The sequence below is a fragment of the Myotis nattereri genome, assembly GCF_964212035.1.
Source record: "Myotis nattereri genome assembly, chromosome: 16".
Classification (NCBI taxonomy): domain Eukaryota; kingdom Metazoa; phylum Chordata; class Mammalia; order Chiroptera; family Vespertilionidae; genus Myotis; species Myotis nattereri.
In genome coordinates, this window is record NC_138091.1 from 30,940,812 (window position 1) to 30,964,138 (window position 23,327).

Consider the following 23,327-nt stretch of genomic DNA (forward strand, 5'->3'; position numbering starts at 1 on the left):
GACAATGACTGGGACTATTTTGGGCATGGCACTTACTAAAAACCCACAGAAAACATACTTTAGGATATGATACTCTAGAACAATGCTTTTCAAACTTTAATGTGCATGAGAATCACTTGGAGAGCCTGCTAATAAAACAGATTCCTGGAGGCCCACTCCAGAGATGCTGAGTCGGAAGGTCTGGGAAAGGGACGGGACAATGTGCATTTCTAACAAGCTCTCAGCTGACACTGATGCTGCCAGTCCATGCACCACACTTGAAGTAGTGCTGCCTAGAACACAGAGGGAAAGACATTTTAGGAATTTACAGAACTAGGGATGTGGTTAGCATAGTAACAGAATCCAACAGTTCTTATCTCTTTGACCTGCCTTACTTAATAGTAAAAGCAACGAAAGACCATCAAATACTATTTTTCACCTATGAAAACCAGGTCCCCAATCAAAGCCTGAGTCTCAATAGTTCCTAACTTTAATATGTTTCTTCCTATAGTAAAACGTGCCTTCTTGCCCTCCTGGTCCTCATTTATTATCATATCATTGGTGATCCAGCTGATTAATGAGCACCATGTAAGCTTCCAGGAAAGACCACTTGGTCGGGCTTGGTTCCATTGGCATACACTATTCTATTAGTCTTTTCTAGGGATCAGGAAGAAATGTTGGCAGTCGCAGGAAATTAATGCACCCTAGTACAATGTTTACTGTACTTCAGCACCACCAGCAACAATTTTTAAAATATTGCTGGGCCTTAGTAAGAATCTTATCCCCAAGTAATCAGAGCTTCCCCAGAGATAGATTACCATAGCCCACTAAGCATTAATATCATCTTCTATAGCAACTGCTAAGAACTTGCTATAGTGGGCCTAAGCCCTTCTAAAAAAAAATGCTAAGCAATTTTTACTTGTTTCTTAGAAGTAGGAACTCCTTTCTTCCCTAGATAGGTCCAAAGTAAAAGGTCAACACACACACTAAGCATTTCTGAGAAAGAGAAGGTTGTTGGAAATTCAACCAGAACTCAGAAAACTGTATTGACAACATGGGAAATTCAAACAAAGCCTGAAAAGGTGAAAATTATGGGCATATGTAAATTATAACAGAATAAAGCATTACACTATATCTCAGTTTGACTAGTGTAAGCCATCCCTGCTCCGATGGAAGTATTTGAGATTTGGCAGACTGACCATGTTTCTGCCAGTGGCCTTAGTGAATCATAAATAACTTGCTAACCAGCTATGGAAAACTGCATCTGGGCCTATTCCAGCACTAAATAGATCTAGCAAGGACAAAACAATAAAGAGCTTAGCCCTCTGCACTAAATAGATCTAGCAAGGACAAAACAATAAAGAGCTTAGCCCTCTGCGTCCTGGAGTAAAGACTAGGCTAGGGCAGACCCATAAGGTGTTTCTCCACAGTTAATTGTGGGGGAAAGAGACTGTTACATAGGATGTTGTGAGATCTCTGTGAGCAGGGCTGAGCTGAGGCAACCAAGTACACAGTTCAGATCTACTCCCCCTCCACAGCCTGAGGGCTGACACTCCCCCATCCTTTGGATAAAAGCAGGATAGCACTCCTCTGCAGTAATAAAGCATGTGCTGGGGGCTGACAAAGGTCACTATTTATACTGTTCCAGAAACAAAAGGAAAAGGAGTATCATGAGCCCTTAGAAACTCTGTCCAGGGATGTGGCCTCTTGAGAATTAGCCTTGCCTGCACTAAGGAGGTTGCCCTCCCTTGACCCTGTGAGCAGTCAACATTGACAGCAGCCCTATGATGAGGAAAGCTAATTTTTATTGATTTCCTTGGGTCTATGATTCATACTGATTGGACCAACAAGATTAAAAAACTGGGGGATTTCTTTATTTTAATTTGAAGCCTGGTATGTATTTTGTACTTCAGTGCTTGGCTACTTCCTTCATTCAATAAATATTTACTGCGTTTCCACTATGCCAAGTCCTATGCCAGGGCTGGACGTAAGGACATTAGTAGGACACAATCTGCCTATCAGAAGCCTAGAGTCCAGTAGAGGCTACAGACATCTATACCAACAGTCCCAATACAACGAAAGCACTGTTGTAACAGATAGGCTGTTGAATTTCAGAGGAAAGACACCTAATCCTTTTCTTAGAGAGGTAACATATGAACTAGGCCTTGAAAGATAAACAAATATCCAGAAAATGAAATAAAAGGCAGAGCAGAAAAAGAAAGTCACTTAAAGCAGAAGGAACAGCATGCACAAAGGCTTGGAGACCTGGGAAAATGGAGCCCAAATAAGTATATTTTCAGTAGCTCATTGTGACAGATGCTTAAGGCATCTGAAGAGTGACAGGAGATGAAACTAAAAATTTAAAAGGTCCAAATCACCAAGAGCTACTTATGCCATCCTAAAGATGTTAGACTTTATCCAATAGGCAATGGGAAGTCATTAAAAGATTTAACAAAAGGAATAATATGATTTTATTGGTTTTTAGCAGTTCTGTGAAGGATGGATTGCAAGAGAACCAAAACACACACACACAAAGAGCTGAGACTAGAGGCAATGAGACAGTTAAGAGAGTGGAGTTGTCCATGTGGACAATGATAAGAACCCACACCAAGGTTGCCACCAATAGGGGTGTAGAAGGGAAAGCAGAGGCAAAAGGATTTTAGGAGTTAAAATCAATAGGACTTTGTGATTGATTTAATGTGGTTGAAGAGCAAGATGGAGGAGCCAGAGAGTCTGAATAGGGTGCTGAGATGGATAATGTTGCCATCTACCAAAATAGGAATTATGAGGGGAGGAACAGGTTTGGGGGAAGGGAAAGATGATGAGTTCAGTTTGACAAATGATGAGTTTTGAGGTGCCTGTGGGATATCCAGGCATTGAGCCTAATGGAATCCAGGCCACAGGCTTACAAGAAATGGCACAGCCTCAACCCTCATTCCTGATGCCCATTTTTCATGATTTAGGATACCATTCCTGAATTTCAACTGTCAACTCATTTACTACCAGGAATCGTTACAGGGTCATTTTGTGCCCAAGTTCTTTCTGACATCTTGGCAAAGAATCATGGAACTAAAAGTGACCCCAGGAGGTAATCTTGCTGATTCCTTAGCCTCCAAACTAGGCTGTATGACCCAGACTGATTAGAACTTTACTGAGTTAGAGATCTTTAGGGGGAATATTCTCATCTCAATCCTGTTCTAATACTCTGACTACTCAATGTCTCATTCTTCCTGGAAGGATGGGATAGGGGTGTGAATAAACATTTATTTCGTATCTTATGTGTGCCACATGTTGTGCTGGGCACTATATATATATTTAATCCTAGGGAGGCATTATTATCCCTGACTTAGAGATGAGAAAACGGAGGCTCCCAGAAGTCACCTGCCCATGATCATGCAGGTAGTGAGTGGCAGAACAATGATTCAGACCCAGTTCTGTCTGATACCTAAGCTTGAGTACTTTCCACTCTACTATACTCCAATCTGGCTTCCAGTATTGGTGCCAACTGCATTTTATAGTCTGTCACTATCTTATATCGAGAAAAGACAAAGACAACACCACAGAAAATGAGTCTTACTTTGTAAATTACTAACAAATTAGTAATGTGGCCCAGATAATGCATTATTTACCCTTATACCATTTTGTCTGTAAAATGCATGTGATTCACATTAGAAAAGAATTAGAAGCTTCCAGTCTATCTTCCCCTCCTCAGTGATGGCTACCAAATGTATCATTGCTAAACCACAAAAGACTATGTTAAAGTAATATTTGTTAAAGTAACATTAAAGGCTCTGGATAAAAACCACTAGAGCAGGAAAGTGCAGCGTTGTAGTTGAAATGTCCTCATAGGTCACTGTGGTGAGTGGCACGGGTGGTGTGGGCACTCTGAGACCACCCATTGATCCAAGACTCCTACCACAAGGAGACACAAGAGAAAATTGTGGACACCCTAGTGTTTTAGAATTTAGATGAAACTGATAGTGCTTCTTTTAAAGTAATTCTTCAGCCGAAACCGGTTTGGCTCAGTGGATAGAGCGTTGGCCTGCGGACTGAGAGGTCCCGGGTTCGATTCCGGTCAGGGGCATGTACCTGGGTTGCGGGCACTTCCCCAGTAGGGGGATGTGCAGGAGGCAGCTGATCGATGTTTCTCTCTCATCGATGTTTCTAACTCTCTATCTTTCTCCCTTCCTCTCTGTAAAAAATCAATAAAATATATTTTTTTAAAAAAAAAGTAATTCTTCAGTCCCTCACCCTATCTTCCAAGTCACATTTTAGAAAGAAGGGAAAAGAGGTTTTTTTTTAACAACTTGGTTTGAAAAGGCAGCCTGTGAGACACCTCACTTTCTTCACTCTGCAGCCAATGAGAGGGTATCTGTCAAGTACTAACAAGATGTAATCCCTCCTTGAAAGGCATAAAGAGACATTCAGGGAGCTACAAGTGTCAAGAGTAAGCTACAAAATAATGGTGACTCCTGGAATACATCTTTAAAAACAGGAAAATCAAGAGCACAGTGAGAAAAGAGAACAGAGTGAAAGAGGAAAGGTCTGCCCTCTTCAGATCAGTACATTTTTTGTTATTGTTCAGTCAATAATCATTAATTGAGAAGCTATAATGTTCCAGGTTTTGAGGAAATAAAAATTAATAGGAGGCATGGTTCTTGCCCTCAAAGCAATTTAATACCAAGGCAGTCAAGTAAACACATAATTACAATAAAGCAGGGTAAGTGTCCTGATACATTTGGAAACTAGTGCCCTAGGAGCACAAAAGAGAAAGAAACTAATTGTGTTTGGAGGGGAAGAGGTGTCAGTGAAGATTTCACTGAGAAGACATTCAAGTATCAGATGAAAAGCTGACCCGAAGGTACTTAAAGTAGGGTATTTGAGGACAAGGAAAAGGCATGTTTAAAAGCATATAAGTACAAAAGGACTTACATAAGTTCAGCTTGGGTCAATGTGAGTGGAAGTGGAAGATGGAGAGTGGTGCAAAATGAAAGATTGAAGATAAATTCAAATCCTAGATCGAAAGGAACTTTCCTTATGGCAATTAGATGTTTAGATTTGATCCTGAAGTCAAGAGAGAGCTTTATGGCCATTAAGCTGGGAAAAGTAAATCATTTGGGAAGAGCTCAATAGTTGGTTATTTACTAAGAGGCTATATGAAATCAGTTCTTCTGTGTGTAAGGCAAGGAAGTACTAGAGTAGAGGAAGTAGGAAGGAAGGATCTGACACTAGAGAAAAAAATCAACCCCCCAAAACTGAGACTACCTGAGTAAGAAATACCTCCTTGAAATGTGCACAGCTGGAGTTAAAATGGGCCACTGAAGCCCTCACCCCATTCTCCTCCACTTCCACCTGAGGAAATACAAACAGAGCAGGCTAGCCTCACACCTACCTGAGATTCACTCTAAGAGGAAATCAAGCAAGGAAGCAGGCAACTGTAAGAAGGGAAATGTAAGGTCCTAGAGATTTCTCAACAAGCAGAGAAGTAGGGCTTCCTCAGTGAGGTGCAGAGATGACCAGATGCCCCATTTTAAGGTACTGTGATTTTTAGCTTCCTTACTAGGTCTCGTGAATCAACAGTGAAGAGGCCCAAAGGAAGTAATTAGATCTTCCTCCTAAACTTCCTCACCGAAAGCCAGAATGAAAATGTTTCCACCTACTTGTTGCATTATAACAACCCTATTTCCAATGCATGGAACATACTGCTATAGGTCAGAAGTACAGAGTGAGGTTTCTAGAGAGTGAGTCTCCAAATTCAACAATGGTCAGGAAGACACTGGTACTACACTATCTGAATCAGGATGCGTTCCTCATCCCATTGCCATCTAAAATAGTTACGTGATCATAGCCAGTCAGAGAAGTATGGAGAATCTGACCATCTCAGGCCGTCTGCACCAGGCTGAGTCCCACACTCCTGTCTCCCTCCTCCATGATGGAGATGAAGGTTAGACTGTTGACCCTGGCCTCTGGCCCACTGTCTTTTGAAGGAGGAAGGCCAAATCTGCTGAAAACAAAAATATGGTCTGTTAAGGCATCCACTCTTATCATCCTTCCAGAGGAGCTGAGAAGCAGAGGGACAGGAAGAGGACTAAATTTATCATACTAGATCCTTAGGGAACTTTACCAGCCAGGCAAAAGATACCCTGAGATAAACATTTCTCCTATCTTCTGGGACTTCTGGCCTTGGAAAGAAGCATACCAGTACAAAATACATACTGGAAATCAGACATGGGATTCAAAACTAAATTTCCAATTGTTATCTGGCTTTTTTCTTTAAAGTGATAAGCAAACTCATTTCCCCAATATATAAATAATTTATATATGATATATACGTATATATGTGTATATATTTCAGCCCCAACTTTAGGGGCTGAACATCATAAACTGCAGCTTGAGCCAACCCCATTTCCCCATACCTTTCCAGTTCTTGGTGAACCTTAAAAAGGAATACTGTCTGACTAAAACCAGACAACTGGCTCCTTAAGAGCACATTTATAATTTATTTATGGCTTAATATTTTCCACTGATAGGATTAATAAATCATGTTTTCATTCAACTTATTTTCTCTGAGGTATGAATTTCTCTATTGTGATACCAGATCTTAACATGTTTTATTTTGCTTGTCCATTTTCCAGTTCATTTTTGCAGCTACAGAGAGAAATTTATTAGTCTGTATTGCCGCCTTTCTGCTGTTGTGGAGCTGGATTCTCTGAATACCCAACAGTCCCTGAGGGAAGCGATCTCAGACAGCGAGGTTGCAGCTGCCAAACAAAGACATCAGCAAGTTTTAGATTTCATTCAGGTAATAGTTTGTTTCTTCTGAGGTGAAAGGAAGGAAGAAAAGGCAGGGTGGAGGGGATGAGAAACACTCATGAGAAAGAACAGCCAGCTGGGCTAATTTAAAGACCACAGTTGCAAGGAGCCTGTTGATTTGGTGAAAATCCAGAACTCAGGAAAATGTGCATTTTTATTTATTTGTTTTTTTATCAGTTAAGGTATTACAAATGTGTCTTCATCCCCCCCATTAACCCCCAACCTCCCCCCACCCCCGCCCCGCACACTCACGATCCCATCCCCCTGTTGTCCATGTCCATTGGTTTGGCTTATATACATGTATACAAGTCCTTCGGTTGATCTCTTCCCCTTACCCCCGCCCTCCCCTACTTTCCTTCTGGGGATTGATAGCCTGATCGCTGTTTCTCAGTCTTTGGATCTGTCCCTTTTCATCAGTCTATGTTGTTCTCTATAATCCACAAATGAGATCATGTGGTATTTATCCTCCTCTGACTGGCTTATTTCACTTAGCATAATGCTCTCCATTTCCATCCACGCTGTTGCAAAAGGCAAGAGTTCCTTCTTTTTTACTGCAGCATAGTATTCCATTGTGTAGATGTACCACAGTTTTCTAATCCACTCATCTGCTGATGGGCACTTAGGCTGTTTCCAAATCTTAGCTATGGTGAATTGTGCTGCTATGAGCATAGGGGTGCATATATCCTTTCTGATTGGTGTTTCTGGTTTCTTGGGATATATTCCTAGTAGTGGGATCACTGGGTCAAATGGGAGTTTCATTTTTAGTTTTCTGAGGTAGCTCCATACTGTTCTCCACAGTGGCTGCACCAGTCTGCATTCCCACCAGCAGTGCAGAAGGGTTCCTTTTTCTCCACATCCTCTCCAACACTTGTTGTTTGTTGATTTGTTGATGATAGCCATTCTGACAGGTGTGAGATGATAATGCATTGTTGTTTTGATTTGCATTTCTCGTATAATTAGTGACTTTGAGCATGTTTTCATATGTCTTTCGGCCTTCTGTATGTCCTTTTTTGAAAAGTGTCTATCTAGGTCCATTGCCCATTTTTTTTATTGGATTGTTTATCTTCCTTTTGTTACGTTTCATGAGATCCCTGTAAATGTTGAAAATTAAACCCTTATCGGTGGTTTCATTGGCAAATATGTTCTCCCATGTAGTGGGTCTTCTTGTTGTTTTGTTGATGGTTTCCTTTGCTGTGCAAAAGCTTTTTATTTTGATGTAGTCCCATTTGTTTATTTTCTCTTTAGTTTCCATTGCCCTAGGAGCATTATCAGAGAAGAAATTCCTTCGGCATATGTTTGCAATTTCGCTGCCTGTGGATTCCTCTAGTATTTTTATGGTTTCCCGTCTTACGTTTAAGTCTTTTATCCATTTTGAGTTTATTTTTGTGTATGGTGTGAGTTGGTGGTCTAGTTTCATCTTTTTGCATGTATCTGTCCAATTTTCCCAACACCATTTATTGAAGAGACTGTCTTGACTCCATTGTATGCTCTTGCCTCCTTTGTCGAATATTAATTGGGCATAGTGGTTTGGGTCGATTTCTGGGGTCTCTATTCTATTCCATTGATCTATGTGTCTGTTCTTGTGCCAGTACCAAGCTGTTTTAAGAACAGTGGCTTTGTAATACAGTTTGATATCTGGTATTGAGATCCCACCTACTTTGTTCTTCATTCTCGGGACTGCTGCAGCTATTCGGGGTCTTTTTTTATTCCAGATGAATTTTTGGAACATTTGTTCTAGATTTGTGAAATATGCCGTTGGTAATTTAATGGGGATTGCATTGAATCTATAGATTGCTTTGGGTAGTATGGACATTTTGATGATGTTGATTCTACCAATCCATGAACACGGTATGTTCTTCCATCTGTCTATGTCTTCCTCTATCTCTTTTTTCAGTGTCCTGTAGTTTTTGGCATATAAGTCTTTTACCTCCTTAGTTAAGTTTATTCCTAGGTATTTTAATATTTTTGGTGCAATGGTATATGGGATTGCTTCTGTAGTTTCACTTTCTGTAAGTTCACTATTGGTGTAGAGAAATGCCATGGATTTCTTAGCATTAATTTTGTATCCTGCTATATTGCCGAATTCATTTATTAAGTCTAATAATTTTTTGATGGAGTCTTTAGGGTTCTCTATGTACAGTATCATGTCATCTGCAAATAAGGACAGTTTTACTTCTTCTTTTCCAATCTGGATGCCTTTTATTTCTTCTTCTTGTCTGATCGCAACGGCTAGTACTTCCAGTACTATGTTGAACAGGAGTGGTGAGAGGGGGCATCCCTGTCTTGTTCCTGTTTTTAGGGGGAATGGTTTTAGTTTTTGCCCACTGATTATGATGTTGGCTGTGGATTTGTCATATATGGTTTTTATTATGTTGAGGTATGATCCCTCAATTCCTATCTTGCTGCGAGTTTTTATCAAGAAAGGGTGTTGGATTTTGTCAAATGCTTTTTCTGCATCAATTGATATGACTATGTGGTTTTTTTCTCTCAATTTGTTTATGTGATGTGTCACATTTATTGATTTGTGGATATTGTGCCATCCTTGCATCCCTGGGATAAATCCTACTTGGTCATGGGGTATGATCTTTTTGATGTACTGTTGGATCCGATTTGCTAGGATTTTGTTGAGGATTTTGACATCTATGTTCATGACGGATATTGGCCTATAATTCTCTTTCATTGTATTGTCTTTATCTGGTTTTGGGATTAGGGTGATGTTGGCTTCATAGAATGAGCTGGGAAGTGTTCCTTCCTCTTGGATCTTTTGACATAGTCTGAGGAGGATAGGTTTTAGGTCTTCCTTGAATGTTTGGTAAAACTCCCCTGTGAAGTCATCTGGCCCCGGGCTTTTGTTTGCTGGAAGCTTTTTGATTACTGCTTCGATTTCCTCTATAGTTATTGGCCTGTTGAGATTTTTAGATTCTCCCTGATTAAGTTTTGGAAGGCTGTATTTTTCTAGGAATATGTCCATTTCCTCCAGGTTGTGTAGTGTGTTGGAGTAGAGTTATTCATAGAAAATGTGCATTTTTAAACAAAGGCTTAAAAAAAACCCCTAGAGTTAAATCACAGTGTTACGAGGAGCTGCATCAGCCACTGTGGCGGGTAGCAGTGGTTTCCCATAGGGAGAGAAAAATCACTGCCACAAGAAGTAGTGATCAGAATATTATTCTTATCTAGTAGCCCACTGACAAATCCAACCGAAACATTGTATTAATTGACTTACCCCACAGAAAAAGAGAAGAAAATGATCCACTAGTTTATATTAACCCAAATCACATTGGACTTAAGATTCCTTGTGCTTTGAACTTCTTTCTCACAGCATTTTGACACTTTCTTTGACACTTTAATGTGTAGCTACAGAGGTTAGAAAAATGTATTCCCTGTCCATGGTCTTGTCTGGGAAGACCTTACAGTAACCACCTCAGGGTCTTGTGGTAGAGGTACTAACTAGTCATCAAGAAAATGTGAATCTGGTCTGACATTGCCTCTAAATCCCTTGGACAAATCTTATGATCTTTCTCCCTTTAGTTACCCAATACACAAAATGAGTATAATAGCAATAGCTCTGTGATAAATATCACTATGATAAATATTTATTGAGCATCCAGTTGTCAGGCACTGTAAGGGAAATATAAAGTTAAATTAGGCATGGTCCCTAACCTTTGAGAGTTTAAAATTCATTAGGGGAGACAAGAAATGTGTATAAATACAATTATAAAATGAATTAGGTGCCAAAAGAGAAATTTTTTAAAAACTGTATCAACACAAAAAGGTAAAAATGAACTTACTCTTGTGGGTATAAGAGAGGTTACCATAGAGCATGTAACTGATATCTGAGATCTGAACTGGGCCTAGGGAGAAAGGCTAAACTATCATGAGGAGAAACAGACTTTGGTGGATGGGGGAATCCAAAGAAAAATTATAAACAAACAAGGCAGAAAGTATAGAAAAAATAGTACTTGGGAATGATGAGTAGTCAAGATAAGTTGGAGCATAAATTGAGTGAAGGTTGGTAGTAAGAAACTGGGAAAGAATAAAAGTAGCAATGAGATCAGATTACAAGGGTTTTAATAAAAGCCAGGGTAAGAAATTTGCACTTTATTCTGCAGACAGTAGGGACCTGGCCAAAGTTTTGGAGAAGGTAAATTATAGGTTCTCATAGATGTTTAGTATAGATTCAAGCAGGGCAGGATAGTCCTCCTGTGCGCAGGGGTGTGGCCATACTGGCTGTTTATAGTAAGCACCCATTCTCAAAAGCCATGCTCACTACATAATTTGCATATCATTCCTGGATTTAAGGAGAAGACTAAGTGCAGGAAAACCACATACAAAGCTATTAGAACCATCCAGCGAGAAATAATGGCTACCTAAGATGAGAAAATACTATGAACTGAGCAAATAGATTTCCCTAACTCCCAACCTCATCTGTAAAACAGGGATGATAATAACAACACTAGCTCATAATGTTACTGAGAGAATTCAACAAGATAATCATGTAAAGCACTCAGCAAAATGCCTGCACATAAGTATGTAATAACTTATATATTCATTTTTCACTCATTAATAAGAAGGGAAAATGCTCTGAAATATGAATATGCAAGACCTGGAATTTATTAAGTACTCAGGAAGAAGATATTGTAATATACTTGCAAAGTGGTAAGCAGGCAAATCCTATCCAAGTTTTCTCATCCTGTAAATGAGATATCTCAGGTGACCTCTCAAACTAAAGAAATCAACCTTTTAGGAAGTTACTTGTTCTCTTGACCTGGGAATGTACCATTTAAAAAATCAAAACATTTACATCATTTATTTTTTCCAGTAAAAGTGGAACACAGACAGGAGTGGGGGTGAGGGTGAGGGAGAAAAGGAAGAATGAAGCATAAGGACAATATGAAAGACTGGCTTATTTTTTGAACCTAATATAAGAGACAGTAGAACAGAGTAAGAATAATGACCAGAAGTCAATCAACATACATTTTTAGTCTGGAATCTTCTGATAAACCTTGGAGTATGGAACAATTCATTTAATCTCCAGGGTCTTAAATTTCCTCACATGTAAAATGAAAGGATCGGACTAGATCAGCAGTCGCCTACCCGTGGTCCGCAGACCACTGGTGGTCGTGAGGTCAAAAAGGTTGGCGACTGCTGGACTAGTTGACTACTAAGAGCCTGGTTGACTCTAACATTTCATAGCTTCTTTAACCACCATAGATATTTTTAGAGAAGCATATTTTAACCATGCCTTAGGTTCGGTTTCTGCTTTATTCCATGTTAAGCCTCCCTGAATTCAGTCGGTTCATCCAACAAGAAGGCTGAATTTTTCCAGGCTGTCACATTCTCAAACCCCTCCAGGAGTTCCCCACCACAGTCTTACTCCCAGATGCTACCACGCTTGCTCCTTTCTTTGTCACACAGATTTGGGCACAACTGCCTTTTTCTCCTTCCCTTTCACTGCACCATTAAGTGGGATGGATAAAGGCAGGCCAGGCCAGGAATTCTTCAAAGTTCTAGCCTGCTCTGGTCTCCCAAAGCAGGTAACCTGAGAGCCCCTCTACATACTCCTTCCACCCAGCCAGGTACACATAGACGTGGATAAAAGTCAATTTCCAAAGGGTTCAAAAAACCACTTCTTGGCCAGGATAAAACCAGACCACCTCTCTGTACCCTTAGCCTTGTTCCATACAGCATGGATACCTTAACTGGCGGAAGACAATGTGATATTACCTATCCACTTATCTATTTGGGGCTTCTCAGTCTCTTGCTCAGAATGAAAACCAGCTGTAGCCACTCACCCATTGGCATTAACAGTTCAGCCCACCACACACGATAACTTGCAGAGGCAACCGCCAGCCACAAGAGCATTTGTATGATTCCAGATCTAAGACAGTGTTGAAGTTACTACACAAACCAAACATTGTAAAGAGCAAGGGAGTCTATGTAAATACAGTGAGGAAAAGAAGCCAAGGATTGTGGCCAGAAAGGGGGAGGGCTAGACCAGGGAGGTGCAGAAAATCATAGATAAGGTAGACAGGCTTTATAGACAGCACATGCAGCAGAAATGTCAAAGTGCAGAGACTTGGAGTTCAGCATAGTTTGAGCTGCTAAAGCCTAAAGGGCAATTAGGCTATAATTTATATACTGTAATGCTTCAAATGCTCCTAAGCTGTAATAGAAACACAGCTCATTAAATATAGCCAATCTATCATCCCCTCAAGCACCTTGTAACTGTGCTCTGAGAAAACCAATCACCTTTACATTTTAATAAAAATATTATCTTGCCTGAGTAGAGAGAAAGGGGTGTAATTCATGGGATGAAAACCAAAATTTTTAAAAGGCAGGGTGAGAAATGGATGCAGAACTTTTAACCAATAGACCTAGGGAGTTCATGGTCTTTCTTTTTAAAAACATGTCAGCAAGTCTTTAGAAGCTGAATTTGGACCTTAAAATCAGGGGGATTATGTTGTCAGTTATTTTTAGATCAACAGTATAAGGTAAAATGGGTGAAAATTGTACTTCTTTTAAAGCTACTTAGCTAAGTCTGTAAAATTCAGTCCACAGGTTTCTCTGTACCTATGCTTTTAATTTTTCTTCAGTTAATACCTCTTCACTTCGTCACTGAGAAAATTTAAAAAATAAACATTGTTTCTACACATAATTTTAAAAATTTTTCTACACTAAATCTCACTATCCATCCTCAGCAATAGGCAAAAACAATTTTATCCAAAGAAAACAAGTAGTTACTATTAATAATTGTAATTAGTTCCCTGTGGCTGCTGTAACAAATTCCCAAAAACAGGGTGGCTTAAAATGAGAGAAACTTACTGTCACCATTCTGGAGGCCAGAACCTGAAATTAAGGTGTTGATAGGGCCACACGTCCTAGGTAGGCTCTACAGGACAATCTGCTCTCTGCTTCTCCCAGCTTCTTGGCTTGTGGCCACATCACTTCAATCTCTGCTTGCGTAGCCACACTGCCTCCTCCTCTTCTGTCTGCCAAATCTCCCTCTGCCTCACTCATATAGGAATGTCTTTATGAGGACATTTATCATTGGAATTAGGTCCCACCCAGATAATCCAGGATAAACTCCTCCTCTCAAAATCCTTAACTGAATCAATCACATCTTTTGCCATATAAGGTAATTTTTACTCTATTAGCATCCTATATAATAAAAGGCTAATACGCAAATTGACCGAACAGCAGAACGACTGTCCGCTATGATGCACACTGACCACTAGGGGGCAGACGCTCAATGCAGGAGCTGCCCCCTGGTGGTCACTGCACTCCCACAGGGGAGCACCGCTCAGCCAGAAGCCGGGCACATGGCTGGCTAGCGCAGCAGCGGTGGCAGGAGCCTCTCCTGCCTCCGCAGCAGCGCTAAGGATGTCTGACTGAAAGCTTAGGCCCACTTCCCATGGGGAATGGGCCTAAGCCATCAGTCAGACATCCCCCGAGGGCTGCTGGACTGTGAGAGGGTACAGGCTAGGCTGAGGGACTCCCCTGAGTACACGAATTTCATGCACCAGGTCTCTAGTCTATAGCCTATCTAATAAAGAGGGAATATGCTAATTGACCCTCACATCATCAAAGATGGCAGCGCCCACAGCCAATAAGGAGGGAATTGCTAATTGACTGGCCTGCCCTCAAAGATGGTGGTGCCCACAGCCAATAAGGAGGGAATATGCTATTGACTGCCACACTCTCAAAGATGGCGGTGCCCACAGCCACAAGATGGTAGCACCCAGTCCCCTCAGCCCCACCAGGGTGGCAAGCACACGGCAAGGCCGGGCCTGCCTGGAGGCAGGCCCGGCCTTGCCACACACCTGCCTCCAGAGTCCCCCAGTCACCTTAGACCCCCAGCCGCCCAGGGCTGGCCCAAGGCACAGGCAAGCCTTGGATGGCAACGGCCCACCCACCCAGGTCCGCCCAAGGCTCAGGTAACCAGGGCTGGCTGAGGCTTGCGTTGCTGGCAGTGGCAGCAGCAGAGGTGTGATGCGGCGTCGCCTTGCCCTGATCACCAGGTTGCCTCCCACCCCTGAGGGCTCCTGGATTGTGAGAGGGAGCAGGCAAGGCTGAGGCACACCCCCTTCCCCCTTCAGTGCATGAATTTTCATGCACCGGGCGATATATATATATATATATATATATATACATATATATATATATAAAAAAATAAATAAAAGCCTAAGCAACCATTACAACCGAACAACCGGAATGACCGATTGACCAGTCACTATGATGTGCACTGACCACCAGGGGCAGACGTTCAACACAGGAGCTGTCCCTTGGTGGTCAGTGTGCTCCCACAGCCAACCTCCCATGGCCGGCCAACCTCCCCCAGTCCCTCCCTCCAGCCAGTTCCTCCCCCCCGGCCAGCCAGCCCTGATTGACCTTGATCAGGGCTGGCTGGACAACCTCACATGGCCCCTCCTGCCCCCAGCCGGCCGGCCAACCTCCCGCGGTCCCTCTCCCCATCCCTCCCCCTGGCCGGCAGGCCCCGATCAGCCCAGCCCTGATCAGGACTGGATGAGATGGCCCTGATTGGCACTGATCACCGGCCAAGCCTGGGGACCCAACTCGTGCACGAATGCCAGGGATTAGAACATGGACATATCACTTGAGAGGCCAAACTCAGCCCATTACAATAATTAGAATTGTCACTGCAACAACTGATAATTTTATAATAATGTACAGTTTATAAAGTGCACTCATCCACATCATCTTACTTAATCCTCATAATAACTCTGTTTGATGGTAGAGATCTTTAGGTAACCACTAATTCATTCATTCATTCATTCATTCATTCACTTATTCATTCCCTGAGCAATCATTTATTGAGTACCCACCTATTTTATTCTGCACAGCCAAGAGTAACAGATACAGAAGCACAGTCCCTGCCTTAGCTGGCACTCTAAAACTGTCCACAGTCACGTAGTACCTTTAAAACAACACTGAGACAAGAGTATGTTACATAAGGTAGGAGCAATTAGAGCCAGATGAGAGAGTGACAATTCCATCAAGAAAATTGGTCTGAGTCTTGTCTGGGATTCCCACTCTGGCTGGACTTCATTCAGACTTCCCCTTTTTAATGCTTAGTGCCTCCTCATGGGCCTGCCCACTGCTGAACCTCCTGCCCAACTCACTGTGTAACAAAGCCTGAAGCTCAAACTTAGGCTCTCAGTACCAGCCCTGAATACTCTGCCGAGTCCCGTCACTCTAGGGCAGAAAAGAACTAGAAAGCAAGGGGAAATGGCTATCAGCCACGCAGTGCCATTCACTAGTTCACAACTAGTCACTCTGAGCATGGCTGACTGTCACAGTTTCAGACTCTACTCTGTTGGGAGCACCAGGTTTAGGGATATTCTTTAAAGAATATTCTTTAAGTATAGATTAAGGCTCTATAAGGAATATTTCATTATATGCTGAAAATTAATAACTCTTCATATGTACTTTTTACAAAGCACTTTCAGATTCATCATTTCACCCAATCATCTTAGCACTTGTGAGGTATAAAAGGGGAGATGTTTTGTCACATTTCACAAATAAGGTAACGAAGGCTCAAAGAGGTGAAGTGACTTAGCAAAGGTTGTTAGAGAGCTAATAAGTGGTGGATCCCAGCTGGAATCCAGGTCTTTTGCTATTTGAACTAACTCAGTGATGGCGAACCTTTTGAGCTCGGCGTGTCAGCATTTTGAAAAACCCTAACTTAACTCTGGTGCCATGACACATATAGAAATTTTTTTATATTTGCAACCATAGTAAAGCAAAGACTTATATTTCTGATATTTATTTTGTATATTTAAATGCCATTTAACAAAGAAAAATCACCCAAAAAAATGAGATCACGTGTCACCTCTGACACGTGTGTCATAGGTTCGCCATCACTGAACTAAATGATATAGCATCTCAGATAAGTATGCAAGACATGATTATAAAGAAGTATTTTTTTAACTTAGCAAACCTATGTTAAAAATATTTTACTCTTGATCAAAACCAATACAGTGCAAAATGTATCATCCTGGACCCTCGGGGAAACTTACTTCTTTTTCATACTCGTTTGATAACAATGTCCTTTACCATTTTACTTCAAAGCAAATAGATGAAGTTTGGCGTGAAATGAGATGGATCATGGATGCTCTACAGTATGCAAGATACAAACAATCAATGTCGGGTTTGTCCATTACTAAGCTTATAGACCCCTCAGATGAGCAGAACCTAAAGAAGATGAGCTCTACATCATCACATATAGACTGTCTTCCATCACCATCCCCATCCCCAGAGATGCACAGAAGAAAGGCAGTGAGTGGTAAGTAATATGATCTAAAGTTACCTATTTCAGTCCAGCATATTCTCAATCCTATCTCCACTGATGACGTTCTTTTGTGCTGAGGCATTGGTCCCATCAAGCACTAGAAAACACTGCTCAGTTTAAGAGTCTAAAAGCATAGAGGGAACAAAATTGGAGCAACAGAGGGATAGGAAACCAAGGCAGTAACCTGAGGCAACACCATTTAGAGTAGAAAAGATTCAGCCCAGTTCTATCCCAAGTTTCTGAGATACAAAAGGACACAGAGCAGGGATGAGGCCTTAGAAGTGTGGAATGGAGAGGGCTGCAGTACCATGTGCAGGCCAAGTCAGTGAGGGAATCTGATCAAAACCAAGTAAGGAAGGAGAACAGGCCCAGTCTCTAGGACAGTGGTTCTCAACCTGTGGGTCGCGACCCCTTTGGCGGTCGAACAACCCTTTCACAGGGGTCGCCTAAGACCATCCTGCATATCAGATGTTTACATGACGATTCATAACAGTAGCAACATTACAGTTATGAAGTAGCAACGAAAATAATTTCATGGTTGGGTCACAACATGAGGAACTGTATTTAAAGGGCCAGAAGGTTGAGAACCACTCCTCTAGGAAATAGGTCTGACAAGAATGAGATAGGAAGCAGGTCCACCTGACTAAGAGTTCATGGTAAACTTCTTTATCCACATGGCACCAGTGTCCTGGGGTGGGAGGTGGAAAAGAGAGAAATCCTGGATAAACCAGAATCCAGAGACTAAGACCAAATAAGTAGATTGGCACCACCATGGATACAGCAAGCAGGAGACAACTTAAAACAAGCGGGAAGAGATATCTAACAAGTCACCTCTACTCTTGGGAATCAAGTTTCAATTTACATGGCAAATGCTAACCACAAATCTCTACAAAAACAACCTTTATGCTTATAAACAGAGAGAAAGCATACTAGTCAAAGGCAATATAATGTTTTTGCCTAGGACATGTTGAAATTAGTACCATTTTTTTTTAGTCAATTAAAATAACGGCATTCAAAGCATCTTTCTTAATTTTATAGTTCAGCAATTTCAACCAGTGTATCACAAGAATTTGTAAAATATTCAATACCTGACTATTACTGGTTGAAAATCGCTGCTATAGCTTATAAGAGTTCCCATTTTGCAAGACTTACCATAATAATTGATATTTTTAATAAACAGCACTGAAACGTGGGCTTGTCCCATAGGGGGCAGCATGGTGTAGTAGAAAGAGCTTGGACTTAGAAATCAGAGACCTGGATTCAAATCCCAGCTTTATTTTACTAGCTACAGATTACTACATGAGTCTCACTTTCCACAGATGTAAAATGAGAATAATATAGCTACTTGTGAATAAGACAATCTATGTCAGAGATGCATGGTATATAATAGACAATAAATGGTAGGTACCATATTTAATGTTATTATTATTCTTATAGAAAACTTTAGTGAGGATATGAGTTTTCTCTATAAGTAAGTTTGTGTATGCTCCTATGCTTTAAAAAAAAACGCACTGTCTAAAAATCAACACTGGGCAAGTGGAAGAACTTGAGAGACTGCTAATTTACATTACCAAAGGGTTCTATGATTTAGCAAATAATTCCACAAAAGAATTCTTTAAGTACAGTTTCTCAAGTGTATTTTAACAGGTTCCCACTGAGCTAAAACACCATCCCTAGCAGAGGTCTAATGGACTAACAAAAATTTTTCTGATAATTGCATATGTACTCTGAAAAGGATAATGTATAGGGTGCTGTAGAATCTACTGGAGGTGTTAACTCATAAGATCAAAGAGAGCTTCCTGCAGGAGGTAACAAAGTCACGTACTGAAGGATAGCAGGAGTTGAACCAAGAAAAAGGGAAAAGAGGAGAGCAAAGACGTAGAGAAAGCAGAATGGGCAACTATGTTGTAGTTCAGAGAACTGTAAGCAGTCAGGATCCAAGTATACTGTTCTTTTTTTTTTTTTTTTTTTTTTCACTTAAAAAATATTTTTTGCTTACTCACCATGTTCCAGGCACTCTCTGAAGTAACAGAGATATAGTAATAAACAAAGCAAAGTTTCTGTTCTAAGCAGAGTGACAAACAATGAAAACATAAACGAACAAGATAATTTCAGATAGTGAAAATTCCAATGTATAATACAAAACAGCAATCCAGGTGGGCAGGGAGAGCACTGAATTCCCTGGGATGATCAGCAGAGACTTGTCTGTGAAAAGTTACATTCAAACCAACCACAGAAAAAGGAACCAGTAAGGCAAAAATCTGGAATTGGAATATTCTAGGAAACAAAACAACAAAAGGCTCTGAAATGGGTGAGGGATGGAAAGAAGGCCAAAGTCACTGGGGAAGAGTTAACAAAAGGGTAGCAATGAGAGAAAGGCAGGAGCCAAATCAGGAAGGGCCATGGGAAGAGGTTTGGATTTTACTTGCCATGAAAAGCCATTGAAAACTTTTAAGCAAGGATTGATATAATCTGAATTACTCTTTAAAACCAAAGCTGGCTGTTATTTGTATAGAAGAACAATACTGGAAACATGGAGGTCAATAAGGAAGCTATTAACAGAGGAAATACCAAGTTTTCTGGCTTGACTGCCTCAGGATATCATGATGCCATTTGCAAAAAAAATGGGGGGAGTTAGACAGGAGAAGAAGCAAGCTTGAGTGACTGGGCACACTGAATTTGAGAGTTTTGGGACATTCCACATAACAGGAAACATTCAGGAGAAAACGGGACGTACGGATCTGGAGCTCAGGAAGGAGAACTGGACTAATGTATATTTAAGAATTATTAATATATGAATAATGTAGCTACAAAAATACTTGGGATTCCCTACAGAGAGCAGATGTAGTAAGAAGAGGAGACTATAGAAGGAACAGCAAGACATCTTAGACCGAGAAGGACTGACGAGAGAGAGAGAAGTGTCACAGAAACTAAAGCATGTCAAATGATGGTTACAGGTTAAATAAAACTGAAAAGTTTCTATTGTTTTGTTCTGAACAAGAAAGTCATCAGTAATCTTGATGATAGCAGTTTATGAAGGGAAGGAGCTGGAAATGAAAAAGAAGTAGATCGGGAGCAAGTGGAAGGTGAAGAAGGGGGACCAGTAAGGGTACACTCTTCAAAATCTTGGCTATGAAAAAGAAGAGGAAGGAAGGGCAGTAGATAGAGAGGTATTGGGTTGAAAGGGCATTTTTTAAAGGCAGGCTAGATATGCCCTCTGCCATTCCACAATTCACATAGTTCTACAAATAACTCTTCAATTCTCCTTCCATCTTTCCTTGTCTGCCATCTGCTCACAGAATTTTCCCAATGTTTAATCTTCTCTTAGCCCCAGGGTCCTAAGTGGTTCCCCCCTGGCTGTATGAGGGTGGCCTATCCTATGCCACAGGAGTGCCAAACTTTCACGTTGGCCAGATGATGGGTTACACACACTCCTTGCTGGGAGGATCTGGCCCAATTACATTCAGATTTTATTATTAGCTTAAAATGTGAGCGATCATCATTCTGTTTCTTAAAATATAACTCTCTCTTGGGCCCATTTATTTCTCTGAAGCCAAGATTCCATGGGCTGTGAAATACAAAGATATGGAGGGCAGTAAATGAAAAATGGAACCCAGTGACAGGGAAACTGTTGAGAGCTGAGAGAAATATTTAGTATCCTATCCTCTCACAAAATCAAAAGCATTTCTGAGCAATGAAATCTATTCCTGCATACTCTATCATCTCCACTAAGGTGATGACTTTTGTTTGGAAACCATTTAGGAAGAAAAAAAGTCCAATTTAGAAGAGCATCCCCACTGGTTTGCTTACAGGGTAACGTTTGCAACATAATTCCATTCTGTATGGGTAGGGTTCACTTAACTTCTGAGGAACCTGCTGGAATTACAGAGCTTATCACAAGCCTGGCCTCTGGTGCCAAGCCAAGATTCTGTTTTAAGGCTGTTGAATACCTTGGATTTGTCTGTGTATATCTGTAGTGGCTAATTGGGGGATGGAGAGGGGACGGTAGTGGAACTCTTTAATTACTTCTCTTTTCTGTGTGGTTTTCAAACATGAAGTAGAACTCCTCTGAGTCTATTAAAATTAAGCATCTCCCAAGGACCCAAGGGGGAAAGTTGGCTCCTAGAAAAGGCAGTGCAAGGCAGGGGTTGGAATGATTTGGTCCATCACATGTGTATTTTCTCTTCCACTCCTTTTCTGTGGGTATAGTGGTCATAGGCAGCAGGAATTTTTTTTTCCGATACTGCTATTTCTCCTACTGACGCATGGGTGAGGCAACAGAGGGGAGTGGAGCGTTGTTTCCTTCCGATGCATTTGAAGATTATCCTGAGCTTCCTGGTAGCCTTTTCCCAGATGACGTTAAAAACACTATGGCATAAACTAAACAGCTTAAAAATTCAACAGAAATCTGAAGATGCTATTTCTCTTGGAAAATTACAAGATGAACAAACCCTGGAGATTCTACCCAAGGCCTGTTGAGAGATTTATTAAAATTCTTTATGTACAAATTGTTTAAATTCTACTTAAATACAGTGGAAATAGATTCAATGAAGCACAAAAGAAATAAAAATTTGGACAGAGATACATTAAAAATGTGAAGATATATTTTTAGAACAAATGCTGCTTATTGTTCCTTTCTTTGTGTCTTGCCATGCCCCCTGCTTTTAAGAGAAAAGCAATAGCTTTTAAATCAATTATTCTTTCCTGAAATGTCATCTCTCCATAACGCCCTCAAAATCCACACCAACTCTACCCTGCTGTTGTTGGCCTGATCAACAGAGCCCAGGAGTTGCAACATCCATTACAATGGCAAGAAAGCTAAGCTTCCTATGCCAGCACTAATACTATGGGCAGAACTTTCATCAAACAGCTCCTGGGTCAACCTGAGGGAAACCAAGGTTCTACCAGTGCTAGCCTGCCCAGTGGGCCCTCTAAAGGAAATTGAGGAGCACAACCAGTTTTATTAAAATAACAACTGGGCAAGGCACCTCCAATGCTTAATGGAGCATATGGCTAGATCTGGGAATGGAAGCTGCACTTTGCATTCTTTTCCAGGAAGGGAGGGAGTGCAGTGGCCTAAGTCCTTGGAAACTCCTCAGTGCCCTGGCTGGCATCCTGGAGATTTTTCTGGGAGGTGTATCCACTCTAAGCAATAGGTTCCACTAAGTCTTATAATAAACAATACAACCACCATGGAAGTCAAATATTTAGATTCCCAGTGGAGCAGTGTTTCCCAAATGTGGGTCCATGAACGTGTAAGATAATATTTACCACTCCATACCCAGGCCCTTTTTCATCTCCTTCCTGGGTTACTACAGTTACAACTAGCTCTTCTCTTGATTTATTCCTATCTCCCTTGCTCCTCGAAGCTACAGTAAAGAAGTTACATCATTTACTAAGGCACTGCCAAATCTAGGTTGAGAAATACAGTACCAGACTAGGTCATCGCCAACACAAAACACCATACAAGAGATTGTTCTCTTTTATTATTAACTAGAGGCCTGGTGCACAAAAATTTGTGCACTTGGGGGGGTCCCTCAGCCCAGCCTATGCCCTCTTGCAGTCTGGGACCTCTCAGAGGATGCCCACCTGCTGGCTTAGGCCCACTCCCTGGGGGGGTTGGGCCCAAGCTGGCAGTCAGACATCCCTCTGGAAGCCCAGCAGCCCTCAGGGGATGTCCACTTACCAGCAGGGAGCAGACCTAAGCTGCAGTCGGACATCCTTAGCGCTGCTGAGGAGGCAGGAGAGGCTCCCACCACCACCGCTGTACTGGCAGCCGTCAGCCTGACTTGTGGCTGAGCAGACCTCCCCCTGTGGAAGTGCACTGATCACCAGGGGACAGCTCCTGCATTGAGCATCTGCCCCCTGGTGGTCAGTGTGTGTCATAGTGGCCAGTCTTTCCCAGTTGTTCTGCTGTTAGGGTCAATTTGCATATTACCCTTTTATTATATAGGATAGCATTCTCACAGCAAAATCTTGAAGTTTATCAGATTACTGATTCGTATTTTAATGAGCCACCTCTTGATATATTTTCTAGTTTTCTCTATTTAAGGTTGGAAAGGATCTCAATAATATTGATACCTTCTGTTTGTAAAGCACTTAAAGTATTTTTAACAAACTAATTTAATCCTCATGGCACCTATGGAACGTAGGCAACATAATTACCTACAGGCTACAGATGAAGAAAGGTTCAGAGGGGCTAAGTGATTTGCTCAAGATTATATAC

General features: G+C 41.3%; 1 protein-coding gene across 1 annotated transcript in view; it reads left to right on the top strand.

The window, feature by feature from the left end:
• The window catches only part of ANKFN1 (ankyrin repeat and fibronectin type III domain containing 1), a 482,658-nt gene that overhangs the window by 455,035 nt on the left and 4,296 nt on the right, over positions 1–23,327 (top strand). Inside the window, exons 20-21 of the mRNA XM_081109618.1 lie at positions 6,615–6,781; positions 16,882–17,095. Of these exons, the coding sequence (XP_080965744.1) occupies positions 6,615–6,781; positions 16,882–17,095 (381 nt within the window). The remainder of the gene's footprint in view (positions 1–6,614; positions 6,782–16,881; positions 17,096–23,327) is intronic.